The sequence below is a fragment of the Neolamprologus brichardi genome, chromosome 7 (assembly GCF_056152115.1).
Source record: "Neolamprologus brichardi isolate AB-2024 chromosome 7, ASM5615211v1, whole genome shotgun sequence".
Classification (NCBI taxonomy): domain Eukaryota; kingdom Metazoa; phylum Chordata; class Actinopteri; order Cichliformes; family Cichlidae; genus Neolamprologus; species Neolamprologus brichardi.
In genome coordinates this window covers 51378895-51392932 of record NC_142110.1, presented here as the reverse complement: position 1 = coordinate 51392932, position 14038 = coordinate 51378895, and the positions used below count along the sequence as shown (strand labels likewise).

Sequence of the window (14038 nt, the reverse complement as noted above, 5' to 3'; positions counted from 1 at the left end):
ACTCAAAGGCTTCAGCATTCCGTTTATTTTACTGCATTTGCACATACTTGCTAGAACACAGTTGATCTAAACAATCCTGTACATAAACTGACAGGTGACGACAACAAGTAAAAACTGGAAGTCAGTAATAAAATACAGTCATGTTGTCATATGCGTCATAAAACGAATAAAAGGAAAATATCTGAATCGCACAGATTATTATTTACAGAGGCATACTCTTGCATTTAAAGAAAACTTTACAACTTCAGTACCTTTTTATAGAAATCAAAGTAAAGGCAGGGCATGTGCAATAAGGTAGGAAAAGCTTAGCTTTCTAAGGTTAAGGTGACAGTTTTACAGCAGGACGGAAAGGCAGGATGCAGACTGGGAGGCTGCTGCGTCGGTGCTTGGCACCTTTAGTAGCTGCATTGCAAAGAGTTGTCGCTGTTGGGATCCTCCGAGGATTCAGAGTGCCTCTCTGAAGTCCGTCTGGAAACTGGGGCATTTGTCTGCTCAGCCTGAGGGTCTGTAGTGTCTACTACTGGCCATTGACTGGGACTTCCTGAAAAGAAAAGTTGAGGTTGTACAGTTTAAAAAAAATAAAATAAAAAATAACGGCTGGCTTTAATGGTCACTTTACACCTTTGGCCACAAACATGCAGGATAAACAAAAACAATGCTTAAGGCACAAAAAATATTTCAAGTAAGTTTTCCAATCTTATCTCCAGACATGCATCTGTCATCTTGTTAAATGAATAGTTGCAAAGTTAAAAGTATGTTTGCTGTAAGGTTACCCAAAACACACCCCTGTGAGCGTAAATCAAAAAGCCTAACACAGTTCATACAGTGTTAGGAGGACACAGTTGTAGGCATGATCCTCCCAACAACTGTGTGTCCCACATTACACGTTTAAATTCTGGTATTTGCTTCATGCAGGAGAAACAACCAGAGCAACGCATCCACACTAACCTTCGTCTGGTCCTCCAGACAGGCCTTTCAGGCCAAACTGGGTACAGTAATTTGTCTACCGATATTTCACAGAGAGGAAAAAAGGGGGGAAAAGAGGAGTAATTCACTAATGGAGAAAATGCCACTGTGGGTAACAGCATTAGTCTGACATATTATAACTAGGTCATACACTTCTTACTGTAGGCGTACCTCTAAATTCCCCCTGGCTTTCTTCAACACTCCATGGGTCAGAGACACTACAAAGGACAAAAATAAAACAATTCATTTCCACAGTTGGTATAATTATACCGGTATCAAGATTTGATATTCACTTTATAAAATAATATCACAAAGAAAAACTACAAAACAGGAGCAGAGAGACTGACTTGATAAATACTTCCATCAATAAACTCAAATAGCTGCAAAACTGCTTCAACCACACATTTCATCTTCTGTGCAGTTTAAAAGTAAAAGCAGATGAACTTACACTGATCGATGATGACTCTCTCCATTCCCTCTTTGAGCTGGTTGGTGGTGCGGAGACGCTTGATGGCTCCGCTCAGCATCCTCTCCTGCTGGGAAAGCCGGCTCTTCAGTTGGGCTATCTCATTTCTCAGCAGCTCATCCTGATTTGGAGGATAGCAGGAAAGAAAGGATTTGGTCTGCAGATGTTTAACTGGACAGCCCGGATACACAATGTGTGCTGTGTGTGTGTTTACCTGCTGGTTGTTGCAGCTGTCTCTTGCTATGTTCCCAACTGGCAAAGATACTCTCCACACCAGTTTGAGCAGTCGGCCAGCCTCCTCCAGCACCTGGTGCATGGTGTTAATGCTGCAGGATAAACTCTTCAGATGCTGCTGTTCAATCACCTACAAAGATGTGGACAGGCTAACATCACGTTTCTATTTTCTGTAAAGTTCGGTCTATTTAAACCTCACGATGAGCTCCCCACCTTGTTGTCACAGCCCTGCTGTTGAAGCGTGTGCAGACACTCCTGCAGTTGCGTGTCCATACTGCGTGACAGCTTCCGGCCGTCTAAGATCTGCTTGCGGAGCGCATTGTAGTCTTCAATCAAGCCCAAAATGTGGCGCCCATTGCGGCTTGCCCACATCCGGTGACCCGGCACCAACCGAGACGGAGCACCGGAAACGCTTTCCCCAGAGCTGCTGCTGACCGAGCCACCATCCACCTCTGAGAGAGATTGATATCTCACATCTGAAAAGATCCAACATAGCAGATCCAGGAGAGTTCAAATGTCATCAGTCTGTATTTGCTTTCATAGAAATATGTGATTTGGCTGCAGGACCAGCTTTGAAGAGCTTTTCTTACCGTGGTGGACGCTGGTGTGTTCTCTGTGAGTCTGGAACGAGTGATGGACAGTGTCGCAGCCTTCTCGGCCCGGTGACCTGCCCCCTTCATCTAAGAGTGATAAAAAATAAATAAGCAAATGAAACACCCGCCATGACCTGGCAGTGCCTACGTGGCCTTCTGAATCCATCAAAGCTCATCGGCATGCAGGAACGTGCTTTCCGTTTACCTGGAGAGGACAGCAGGTAGTTAATGTTGATGGTTTCAGAGCGGCCGGGTCCTCTGAGCAGCTGCTCCTCCAGTCTCTGCCGCAGAGCCGTGTTGGTCTGGATGCTCCTCTCCAGCTGAAGCCTCAAGTGTCTGATCTCTGACAGCAGCTCGCCTAGGTCCACAGAGCCGGAGGAAGCGTGAGTGGACGGCTCCTGGGCCACCTCGCTGGATTCTGCACGCCGAACGAGAGAGAAATATCCTCCTGTTAGTGACACTGAGGCTGAGAACTGCTGCAACCCCACAGGTACATTTCTACAAACTTGTGGTCATATATTTTTATTGGCATGTGAGAAATAAGAACAAAAGAATAAAAAAAAATCCAAAAATCAAACTGGGTCTGAAAAAATAAATGCTGCAAAATTACACGTCTGGTGTGTAAAGGCCTTAAATTTGATCATGTCAGCCAACAGGAACATTATGAATATAAAATGTTGTGAATGTTGGCTGATAAAGGTTGAGAAACTGTAGTGCAGGAATTCCAAACAGGATTTGAGGTTAATTGAAGTTTGATGGTGTCACCATTACTTAGTTTATACAGTGTCAAATCTGGTGGACAAAGTGCAATCAAAAGATTCTGGAAATACACCCATAAATGCTAAAAACAAAACTGAATACAAGTTTGGAGGGTTTCCTCTTCAAGATGATCTCCTTGTCTCCCTCTTTACTGCCCCCATGTGGCCATGTTTCATCCAAAAAAAAACCAATACACCAGTTATTAGCCAATATCATTAGACATTCTCATTACAATCTATCATCTTGTCAGTACACCAATCCAAACATGATCCAAAAAATTTTCTATACAACAAAAAGTAAAAGTTTCTTCCTCCAAAATCTGACTACAGCACAAACATTTCAGAAGAACTCCAGCTACTGAAAAACAAAAATGGAAATCGTGCAGTACCGTTGTGTTTGTTAGACTCGCTCTTTATTTTTTCGTAAACTTGCAGCTCCACCCGCAGCGTCTGGAGCAGATGCTGGGAGTCGGACAGCTGCTGCCTCTGGAGCTTCACCTCGCACTGCAACCTGGAGACAGTGATTGAAAGCGCAGCCAACACTTATTAAAAAATTCAGCCTAAAGTGATGCCTTGCCTTTAAAATTTGATAGATTAAAAAAAAAATTATATCTCAATCTATCTATCTATACATACACACACACACACACACACACACACATATAAAACAGAAACACTACCTACAACAAGCCTAATGTGTATACATTAGACAAAGTGTCTTGATGCATTCTCAATCATCCAGGAAAATAAATCTCCAAAAGTTGATTCTGTTCATCTGGACGTAGCGTATTCTGGGAGAAACGTTTCGTCACTCATCCAAGTGGCTTCTTCAGTCTCAGCTGACTGCAGGATTTGCATAATCATGATTAAGGAACTGACCTCACAGCCCATTGTTCCTTCAGTGGGCTGGTTTCAGTCATTATGCAAATGTACTGTTTATAAGATTGGGGAAACCTGCAGTCAGCTGAGACTGAAGAAGTCACTTGGATGAGTGACGAAACGTTTCTCCCAGAATACGCTACGTCCAGATGAACAGAATCAACTTTTGGAGAATTAGACAAAGTGACACACTCGGGTGAATGAAAGGGAGAGGAGATGTGATCTGACAGTAATCTACACTCCTGGTTTCGAGTGTCAGCCTCATGTCAGCAGGACCCGTGGCAAGAGGTCACATACCATCACTGTAGCATCGTGTGCATGTGTATGTTCACGGATGAGCCTTCAAGTGATGAGCTCAGGTTTCAGAGACGTACTAACAGTAAGGAATAATGGCAACAGTAATGACTTTTTAGAATGGCCATTAGTAGCTATGTGGAGTGTCAGGTTACACAAATGAGTGCTTTAATGACATTAAGCGTGTGGTGTAGAAATGTGTGCTCCCCATCAGGACTGATGTTGTTTGTGTGTGTACCTGTGCAGCTCCTCCCTGCTGCGGTGCAGTGAATCCTGCAGCTGGGAGTTTCCCCGGCTGCTGTGCTCCAGTCGCTCCTGCAGTTGGCTGTTTTCCTGCCCCAGAGCTTCACACTCCCGCCTGCTCTGCTCCAGTTTGGCCGTCCGCCTGGCCAGGGTCTCCCGGAGCTTCTCATTCTCCTTCTGCTTGTCTGGAGGAAATAAAGTTTGTAAACCTTGCTAAGTATGTAATTCCCAGAGATAAAGGAAAAATATTTAGGGTATTATAGATCAGCATCAACAAGGACAAAACAAGAAATTATCATCCGTTTCTCTCCTCTTCTCTTTTTCTTACTGAAAATCATTTGATTTTTAACTAAACATAAAAAGAGCGATACCTCTGGATGCCATGCTGAGCTGTTCCTTCAGAGTTTGGTTTTGTCCCCAGAGGAATCGCACCTCCTGAGTCAGCTGACCCTGCTCCTCGTTGCCATGGATGAAGATGTTGGTGGCTGCTGAACATGGCACATACACATGCATAAGGACCATGTAATTATGTTGGACATGTGGAAACAAAAGACCCTAAATACTCAAAGACAGTTTTTTGGTGTGTACCTGGGTCTTTTTCCACTTCAGCTAGTCTCCTCTCCAGCTGCTCCCTGAGACGGTCGTTGGTGCGAATACTTTCCTCCAGACGTTGTCGCAAAGCTCTGATCTCCTGTAGATGCTCTGCCAGAAGGTCTAACAGACACACGTGGATAAAGCACACTTAAAGGGATATTCCATGTTGGTTTTTCTCTTCTTTACATTAGCAACGAACTCACACAGCTCATATAATTAACAACATTTCTCTATATAATGTAGTCATTAACTGACATGCTAATCAGCCTACTATTGCTTTATATTTACCTGAATTCATCGTATGAGGCTGTTCTCCAGCATTCCTTTGTGCGCTCGTGTCTCCATCTTGTTTCTGTGCCTTTGTTTGAGGCCCTGAGCCCCCCTGGTCGTGCCCTTGTTCCTGCTCCTGATGATGGGAGGTGGTCTGGGCCATGATAGAGCGGTGCAGATCCAGTTCGCTGCGTAGGGTGGCGTTAAGCTCCTCGCTGCTCCTCAGCTGCTCCTGCAGCCGCCCGTTCTCCCTCTGCAGGCCCTGCAGTCTGCCGCCAGCATCTCTGTGACCGGACACACCTTCGTCCTGAGCTCCTCCTATAGGTGACACAGTTGCACCCGTCCAATCAGAGTGTAGGTGTTGACCTGAACGTGCACAGGAAGACAACAACACATGAGTAATCCAACACTTCAATTCCAAATTGCATATTATTATTATTCTTTGTCTCCAGGTGCTTCTAAAGGACTTCACTTGTCACTGCAATAGCCTCTTGGTCACAAAATATCAGAAGATTGAAACAGATATGTGCCACTGAATAATGCAACTTTAAGTGGCAGTGGATTGAAACTGGACACCTCCTCTGGCATTGGCTGACAAGCTTTGTCCTGCAGAATGCCTCACTGCAACAGAAAGGATCTGAGTGGACAATAAGTGGTATTACAGGCAGGCACTAGACTGCCTGTGCACCTAGAAGAGGAGCTGTTTGATCTCAATGACTGTGCAATGGGCAAGAAGGAAAGAAAATATGCATTTTTAATGAAGCAAACTGAATTAATCCTAGTCTGGCACAAAATATCAGGGGTAAAACTCTGACAAAAGGCTTCTGAGACTTAAAGCATTGGATCCAGAAATACTTACTGTGGGTTCGATTGCCACCTTGTGTGGTTGGGCTGCTGTGACAGGAGGAAGAAGTCCTGTCTGAGTGGGACAGATCAGAGTGAGAGCTGTGGTGGCTGCTGAGACTCTGGCGTCTAATCTGGCTCTGCAGGCTCTGGATGAGACGGTTCTTCTCCTGCAGCTCTTTAGCCAACCTGGAAGGAGAAGGAATGATGCGTGTTAACACCAGTCGGGAGGCCTCGGTATGACTGCTGAGAGAGAAAAAGGAACAGCAACCCCAAAAAGTAAAGAAAACTATGTTCCTATAACCAGCGGGCTTCAAACAACACACAGCTGGGAAATCTGACACAGGAGCTCACGGCAAACGTCATGCTGTCTGGATCAAACCCACTCACAGGTCCAGCTGCTCCCTGGTGCAATCAGCCAGGGTGAGGTTTTGCTGGACGAGCAGGGCGACGTGCTGCTGCAGCAGCTCTCTCTCACCCTCTAGCTCCAGACGCAGATAATCTATCTCCTGCTGGATTCTACACAAGCTTTCAGGGGGACCTCTCATGCACTCCTCATAGGACAGCAGTGATTGTGATGTCTGCTGAAGCTCCCCAAAACTGCCCACATCAGTAGTAATATGGATTAATGCGCGTGGCTCTGAGGAACCTTAATTTATAATTTGATACAAGTGTGTGGTTAAAAATGCATTACCTATTCATATCAAGGATGGAAGGATACAATTATTGTACTGTGTCCAAAACAAACAAATTGCAATTTTGCAAGTCTACAGTTATTATTGTTGTATTAACTGCTCACTTAGAGCATTTGCTGCCAATAAAAGGTAAAAAAGTCAAAGTTTAAGATGTCTATGATGTGAAACTGAAAGCATGGGGAATACAGAGTGACAATATTGACCCAGTGATGGGCAGCAGAGCATTAATTTACTTCTGGCGGACACAGAAACAAACTAGGTCACCAGCAGGACAACTATTCAAGTGCACAGCCCAGGGTCATAATGCGAATAGCTGGGGGCAGTTTTAAAAGGGTCATAATATGACAAACATCTCAAAGAGCTCAGCTAATGACCCAAAAATACAGTCGCACATGTGACCTTAACAAAAGGGACTACAGTCTAGGTCACTAGAAGGATGGAAAAGTAAACATCAGCTTTTTAAAAAAAGCTAATTTCTCATCATATAACATATATATGTGATAAATGTTTCACCCACTGTTGCATACACAAAAAATAAAGAAATAATGTATTTGTACCTGCGAGACAATTCAAGAGCTGGCGCATCCTCATTATCCAGATGAGTCTCTCCTACAAGACAGAAAAAGACGCTGTCATGGACAGTGGCTGCTCTTCTGTCTTTGTTTCTCTTCTGGTGGCGTCTGTTTTCCCCTTGTTAGACTGTCAAGTCAAGTTTGTACCCACCCATAATTTTATTATAACTTAACAACTGCCTTTAAAACTACTCTTTGATAATGAAGGAAATCATCAGTAAGTAAATTGATCACCATATCAAGTAATTTCTTTCATTAAAATAATGCCCTTCATGCTCTAAAATGGCTTTGTTGTAACTGCACTTGTCTCCTTCAATCATTATACTACCACGGCACTAACACACATCCTCCAAGCACACCAAGTAAATACTGTCGCATAACCACAAATACACATCTGCAGTGATGGCAGATACTACACGAACAACACCTCATCATGGATCTATATAATAATTTAGGCAAAGCAACTACTACAATTACGATGACGGCAGCAGCTACCTTTGTCCAGCCGTCCCTCCAGCCTGTCCAGAATGCTCAGGCTCTTGTCCAGCTGCTCTTTAACCACCTCTCCCATGTAGCAGTCGACCTTTTCAGCCTGCAGCAGCTCTTTGAAGGCCTGGTTCAACTCTTCCAGCTGCCGCCGGTGCAGGGCTCCCAGCCTGCGGCCCTCCTTGATCTGCTGCCTCAGCTGCGAGAGCTCTCGGGCCTGTGACTTCACAAGGGAGTCCAGGCTGTGGAGAAGACCATATTAGGGACAATTTAAAAAAAAAAAGAAAGAAAGAAAGAAAAAGATCATGCAGAGTAAAGAAGGTGAAGTACTAATAAAACACTTCAAAGATGGTTAACCTAGCAGGTGATGTGGAGCGGCTGCGGGATGGCTGTAGTTGTTCACTGATGCTTCTGTTCAGCCTCCTCTCTCCTTCCAGCTCCATATTTACCCGGCTGCTTTTATCCTTAATTGCCTGGTTCTCCCCAGCCTTCTTCCCCCTTAGCTGCCCACTTCTGTGGCTGCCATCTTGACTACGGTCGTCTTTCTGTGCACCCTCTTGATCCTTGATCACAGACGGGTCTGAGGTGTTGTTGACCAAGTCACTAGAGAGGGAATTCCTACGCAGAAGGCTCTGCATTTGGAGGATTAGTTTTGTCTGGTTTTCCAGCTGGACCTTGAGCTCTCTGACTTGTCCCTGAAGCTGCAGTGGGTCCTCAGAAACACCATACTCACTATAGACCTGCAGACCTTTCAGACTCACCTAAAAATAAAATAGATGGAAGAAGGTTCAGATTTTTAAAAGTGAAAACTAATGTTAAATGGAATCAAACCAGTAACACGTGCTGTAACTTCTGATCATTGTCGTTACACTGTTGATTCTCACAAAGCTGCTTAAAATGACTGTAATGTATGTAAATGTTCTCAAACACACCTTATTCTCATTTCTTGATACATGTATTTATTTTTAGAATCTGCTTGAGTTGCCTTATACACCCATCAGTTATAACATTATGACCACCTGCCTAATATTGTGTTGGTCCTCTTTTTGCCATTAAAACATCTCTGACCTGTCAAGGCATGGACTTCACTAAACCCATGTGCTGTGGTGTCTTGCACCAAAAGATCCTTCAGGTCCTGTAAGTTGTGAGATGGGGCCTCCATGGATCGGGTCGTTTGTCCAACACATCCCTATATTGTATCCCTATACACACCTGTATTGAGATCTGGGTAATTTGGAGCCAAGTCAACACCTCAAACTCACTGCTCAAACCACTCCTGAACCATTTTGGGAGGACGCATTGTCCTGCTGACGGAGGCCACAGCCATCAGGGAATACCGCTTCCATGAAAGGGTGCACATGATCTGCAAAAACGCTTAGGTAGGTGATATGGATCAAAGTAACAACCACATGGATGGAATAAGTTAAGTTTTCCCAGCAGAACATTATCCAAAGCATCACACTGCTTTCCTCTGTGTCTTCTTCCCATAGTGCATTCATCATTTAAAGTGATTCATCAGACTGGGACAATCTTCTTCCATCGCTCCACACTCCATTTCTGAGGCTCACGAGTCCATTGTGATCGGTGATGGACAGCAGTCAGAGACTTGAGCTACGGTAGCTCGTTTGTTGGACTGGACCAGACTCTGCTTCCCATGTGCATGAAAGAGCCTTGGATGTCCACGACCCTCTTACTGGTTCACCACTATTCCTTTCCTTCTGCTTTTGACAGATGTTGCTACTGACCACTGCTGACTGGGAACCCCCCACAAGAGCTGCAGTTTTGGAAATGCGCTGACTGTATCATTTAGTCATCACAATTTGGTCCTTGTCAAACACGCTCAAATCCTCACGCTTGCCCATTTTTCCAAAATGTTCACTTGCTCCCTAATATATTCCACCCTCTAACAGGTGCCATGATGAAGAGATAATCAGTGTTATTCACTTGACTGCTGTTTGAATCATGGTTCATAATAATGTATTTATCTTTCACTAGGCCTTGGTAAACCTCTAAGACCCAGTCCTCCTCTATTCTGATTGGTCGTCACTCAACAAACAGAAGGTTTGAGCAGCAGGAGGACTCCTGTGCTCACAGACACAGCTCTGCATCTGAGCTAACCACAGCAGTGACATTCCCCATCATTCCCTAGTGAACTTTGCTATGGAGTGCTGGGAGTGAGGAATAAGATAATAAGCAAATAATAAGATAAATACCTTGGCTGAGCTGAGAGCTGGGGAAGTAGGGTACGGGGTGCTGGAGGTTGAGTCCAAATTTTCAGTAGAGGAGAAATTGGCCTGTTCATGTTTCAACAGGGAAGGCAGGCTGGAGCCACTGCAACTAGGGTTTACCCCAACCTCTAAATCTGGCAACACAGGAAGCACAAAAACATTAGACTCTGGGGGAGGAGTCCAGTGCAAGTTGTAGAAAATAAACAGTGATTGAGCAGTGTGAGGAAAGAAGTCATTTGTGATACAGCCAAATTTGAATAGGACAAGAAATCAAGGTAAAAGGTTAATGAGTGCTCAAAAGACATTCCCAAACCTTAAGTGAAAACATGCATGAATAGAGACAGCCCATTCAAATTTAGGAAGGGTGAAGAAAATTCCACAGTTAAAAACTAGAAAAAGACTGTGTGGTTACGGAGACCCAGGCAGAAAATATTTTTTAGAGACAGTGTGGCCTTGTTCACTCCTCATGCATACATTCTACATTAAGAGAAGCTGTCCACACTTGAGATTAGTATCCACTCAGCAGACAGACATGCAGAGTCTGTCTGAAGGCTGTCTACCTGTGCTACTGCTCTCTTCCCTATCGTTCTCACTCTTGCCACTGGTTTCGTAACCCAGGTCCTGCAAATCCACCTGCACGCCTTTGTCATCCTGCTCAGGAGCTGGCATTGGAAGCAATATACATTTGGTTAGGAAGAAATCAATCAAGGAGTTCACATATGTCTCTATCCCTGCTTATGTTGTTCCTGACCAAACTGGGATTTGCAGTATCACAAAATCATTTGAATTATTGTGGACAAGCACATGTAGAAGAAAGCTGCTCAACAGCTTACCTTTCTTTATCATTTCAGGAGAGGATGTACTGGTAAGAGCAGTGGCCAGTTTTGCCTCCAGGCTTTTACATGCCTTCTTCTTCTCCCTCAGTGCTTTGTGCAGTGTTTCCAGTTCAACCTGAACACTTGGCGGTAACCCTTTGCCGTCCTGCACTGCCCTGTGGGCTTCCCTCTCCATTTTGTGACCCCTCTCTTCCTGCAGGGAAGCCTGGAGCTCAGATATCCTCTGAGAGTAATCACTGAAGACCTCATAGAGAAGACCGAGATGGCGATGAAGCTCTAGTACCTTTGTTCCAGTTGAAGCAGTAGACAGGTTGTTGCTGGGTTCTGAGATTGGTGGGGCAGGTTCTCCAAGTTGCTCCCGCTCTTGGAGGGCTCTCTGAAGTTTGTCTAAATTTATCTGCAAGTCAGAGCTGATCTGGGATCTGCCAGCCGTCACGGAGCCAGAATTTGTGCAGTGTGCTGCTAAAGAGGCAACAGCGGACTCTGTTGCACTAAAGCAGTTCCTTAGAACGTCAATCGCCTCTTGGTTTAAACTAGTATCAGGACCGTGGTGTTCCTTTGCCTCATTTTCTTTAAGTGACTCTGCTGCTACTCTGTCACTGGTGTATCCATATTGTGCAGTAGCATTTGTGGCCCTCAGTTTTTCTTGCAGCTCTGCATTGAGCCTATTCTGCTCCCAAAGTGCTTCTTGCAAAGAGTCTGCATGACGCTGCAGCTCATGCAGAGAGTCCTCGGTACCTTGAAGCACCCCTCTGGTGCTTTCTTCCTTTGGAGAGCTATGCAGCTGCTGCAAAGCTCCCTCTATCCTTTGACAAAGATCGCTGATTTCAGGATTCCTTTCTTGGCTTTCTGCAGAGCTGATGACTTTCTCTGCCAAATTCAGAAGCTCTATGAGCTGGTTGTTGAGCTCCTCTTTCTGCTGCAAGGCTTTCTGCAGCTCAACACATCTACCATGGAGAGACGCATCAGAACCCACAGAACCAGAACCTGTGTGTGAACCAAATCCACCCTGGCTGTCCAGACTGCAGGCAGTCAGATAAGCGATGGTAGATTCTGCTGCCTGTAAAGCCTCTACGTACTGGGAGTTCAGTCTGTCTTTCTCCCGGAGCTGTGCATGAAGTTCTTCCCAATCAGCAAGCTGCTCACTCAGCTTGTTGATCAGTGCTTCCTTCTCCTGGCACTCCTGGTGGAGAAGTTCCAGCTGAGTATATAGTGCAGAATCATCTTGGGTGTGATCCAGTGATGCTCTGGCTTCAGAGCCCTTGTCGGATCCCACTGGACTACAGCTACGATTAGGGTATCCAAGGGTGGCGGAAGGGGAAGTGCTGTGCTGGAGTGATGTGTGAGTGTCAGAGTCTGTGTGTACATGCTGGTCAGACCAGTAGACATCATCTGAATCAAGGTGCTGAAGTCCATCAGTTTTGAGCTGCTCGGAGCTTCCAGGCTTCCTGCTGCTGCTGTTAGACTCCACCCTCAGCCTCACAGGCACAGGAAGGCGAGATCTGCCTCCAGACTACAATTTAAACAAACACAAGAAACATTAAAACCCCAAAACGCCTTCATGTAGGAAAGAGTGATGTCTTTTTATTTCTTCTGCAGTACAAAACTTACCCTATGTTTTGCAAAATGCTGTTTTTCACTGTTGCTGTGTGGCTGGCAATTAGTTCTTGGACTCTCCTCGTCATCTGCAGTGCTGACATTGGTAATGGGACTCTCCCCGTCCGAAATCTCATTCCACTTCTTCCCTCCCTTCTTCTTTGACAGTTTGGTGACCTTTGCATCTTCTGTGTCCAGTGCTTCCAAACTCTTCCTCAACTCAGCCTGTCCCTCACTGCTGTTCCCTGAGGCATCAGTGCTCTCTTTTTCTTTGTACTCAGACGATTTCTGTTCCTTCAGGAGACCCCGCAGCTCATCATTTTCTGATCTGAGCCTGAGGATTTCCGCTCTGTAATGAGAAACATTTGACCAGATTACAGTTCAGACTTCTAACTACCAAGTAATGGGGAAAATAAGGAGTAGACTCTGAAAGAAAGACCTACCTAAGGTGCGAGACAGATGTTGACCCACAATCAGCTAATAGGGATTTAAGTGCCATTAAATCTGTGTTCATCTCCCTAGAATATTCCTCCCCAGTGTCCAAGATGTCGCTGCTAGAGTGAGCACGCTCTCTACTCTGGCTGAGGCCGCTGTCCATGCTCACATCACCCAAAAGCTTTTCCGACAACATCTAAAAGAGTGATTATTTAGAAAGCAGGTTTTATAAACTCTTCAAATAGTACTTAAGCACTCAGTTGTTTAATGATTATCAGTTTCATACCTGTCCTAGTTTACTGCATGTCTGGCTCTCTTTGTCCTGACCAGGGAGATGTGTCTTGTTACTTTGAACCAGAGGCTGCTTCTCAAGCGTCTTCTTGAGCTGCTAGAGTAATGGGATGGGAGGCGAGTATGACACACATGGCTCGGTAAAAGAAAACTTAAAGTGGGAACAGAATCCATAAAGCACAGCACAGCAACAGCAGAATGGCATGATGTGTCTAATGTAGTATGGCGAAGAGAGACCATTTTATGGGACACAGAGATAAAGATAAAACAGGGACTGATTAGGAAAGATGAAGGAAAGAGAAAGAGGGTACTTACTCTACTACATACAAGAAACACACTTGTTAAAAAATTCAGACATTTAGTACCACAGAGGGAAGAGAAATTAGCAACAGGTTAGACAGAACAGAGGTTAGGCTATAAGTTCTAAGGTTAGAAAGGAGCTATTACAGGAAGGATGTTAGACAATGATTCGTGATTTCTCAAGTATTTTCTAAATGTGGACATACTCTGGAAGAAACATTACTAATAAATGACAAGACGTGTACTCTTTTGGAAGACCTAAAAAAAACAAACAAAAAACAACAACTTTGCAGCTGTAACTTTGTGTACAACCTCGTCTCTTTGCAGCTGCTGTTTGCGGTCTTTGTCTTCTTTGTCATCAGTGTCACGCTCTGACTTCTCAATTTGTGAAAGCTGGCTCTGCAGTTCACTGTTTAAGGTCTGCAGCCTGCTGACATGGTCTTGCAGCTCAAGCACCTT

At 44.7% G+C, this 14038-nt stretch overlaps 1 protein-coding gene across 8 annotated transcripts in view; it reads right to left on the bottom strand.

Moving 5' to 3' along the window:
• Nucleotides 1-10: 10 nt before the first annotated feature.
• Nucleotides 11-14038, bottom strand: part of cdk5rap2 (CDK5 regulatory subunit associated protein 2) — a 31713-nt gene continuing 17685 nt past the window's right edge. For 4 of the 8 annotated variants that reach the window (XM_006796770.3, XM_006796771.3, XM_006796772.3 and 1 more), the window contains 24 exons: nt 13892-14035; nt 13275-13376; nt 12997-13184; nt 12569-12902; nt 10955-12470; nt 10682-10783; nt 10107-10255; nt 8251-8654; nt 7903-8135; nt 7393-7444; nt 6157-6329; nt 5316-5663; nt 5022-5147; nt 4805-4921; nt 4429-4618; nt 3407-3528; nt 2465-2677; nt 2257-2346; nt 1880-2142; nt 1647-1796; nt 1415-1553; nt 1138-1184; nt 949-1003; nt 11-541 (listed from right to left, as the gene is read on the bottom strand). In XM_006796770.3, coding sequence (XP_006796833.2) covers nt 396-541; nt 949-1003; nt 1138-1184; nt 1415-1553; nt 1647-1796; nt 1880-2142; nt 2257-2346; nt 2465-2677; nt 3407-3528; nt 4429-4618; nt 4805-4921; nt 5022-5147; nt 5316-5663; nt 6157-6329; nt 7393-7444; nt 7903-8135; nt 8251-8654; nt 10107-10255; nt 10682-10783; nt 10955-12470; nt 12569-12902; nt 12997-13184; nt 13275-13376; nt 13892-14035 — 5403 coding nt within the window. In that variant the 3' untranslated portion in view covers nt 11-395. The remainder of the gene's footprint in view (nt 542-948; nt 1004-1137; nt 1185-1414; nt 1554-1646; nt 1797-1879; nt 2143-2256; nt 2347-2464; nt 2678-3406; nt 3529-4428; nt 4619-4804; nt 4922-5021; nt 5148-5315; nt 5664-6156; nt 6330-7392; nt 7445-7902; nt 8136-8250; nt 8655-10106; nt 10256-10681; nt 10784-10954; nt 12471-12568; nt 12903-12996; nt 13185-13274; nt 13377-13891; nt 14036-14038) is intronic. The other 4 variants (XM_087843805.1, XM_087843804.1, XM_087843807.1 and 1 more) reach the window with 4 other exon arrangements.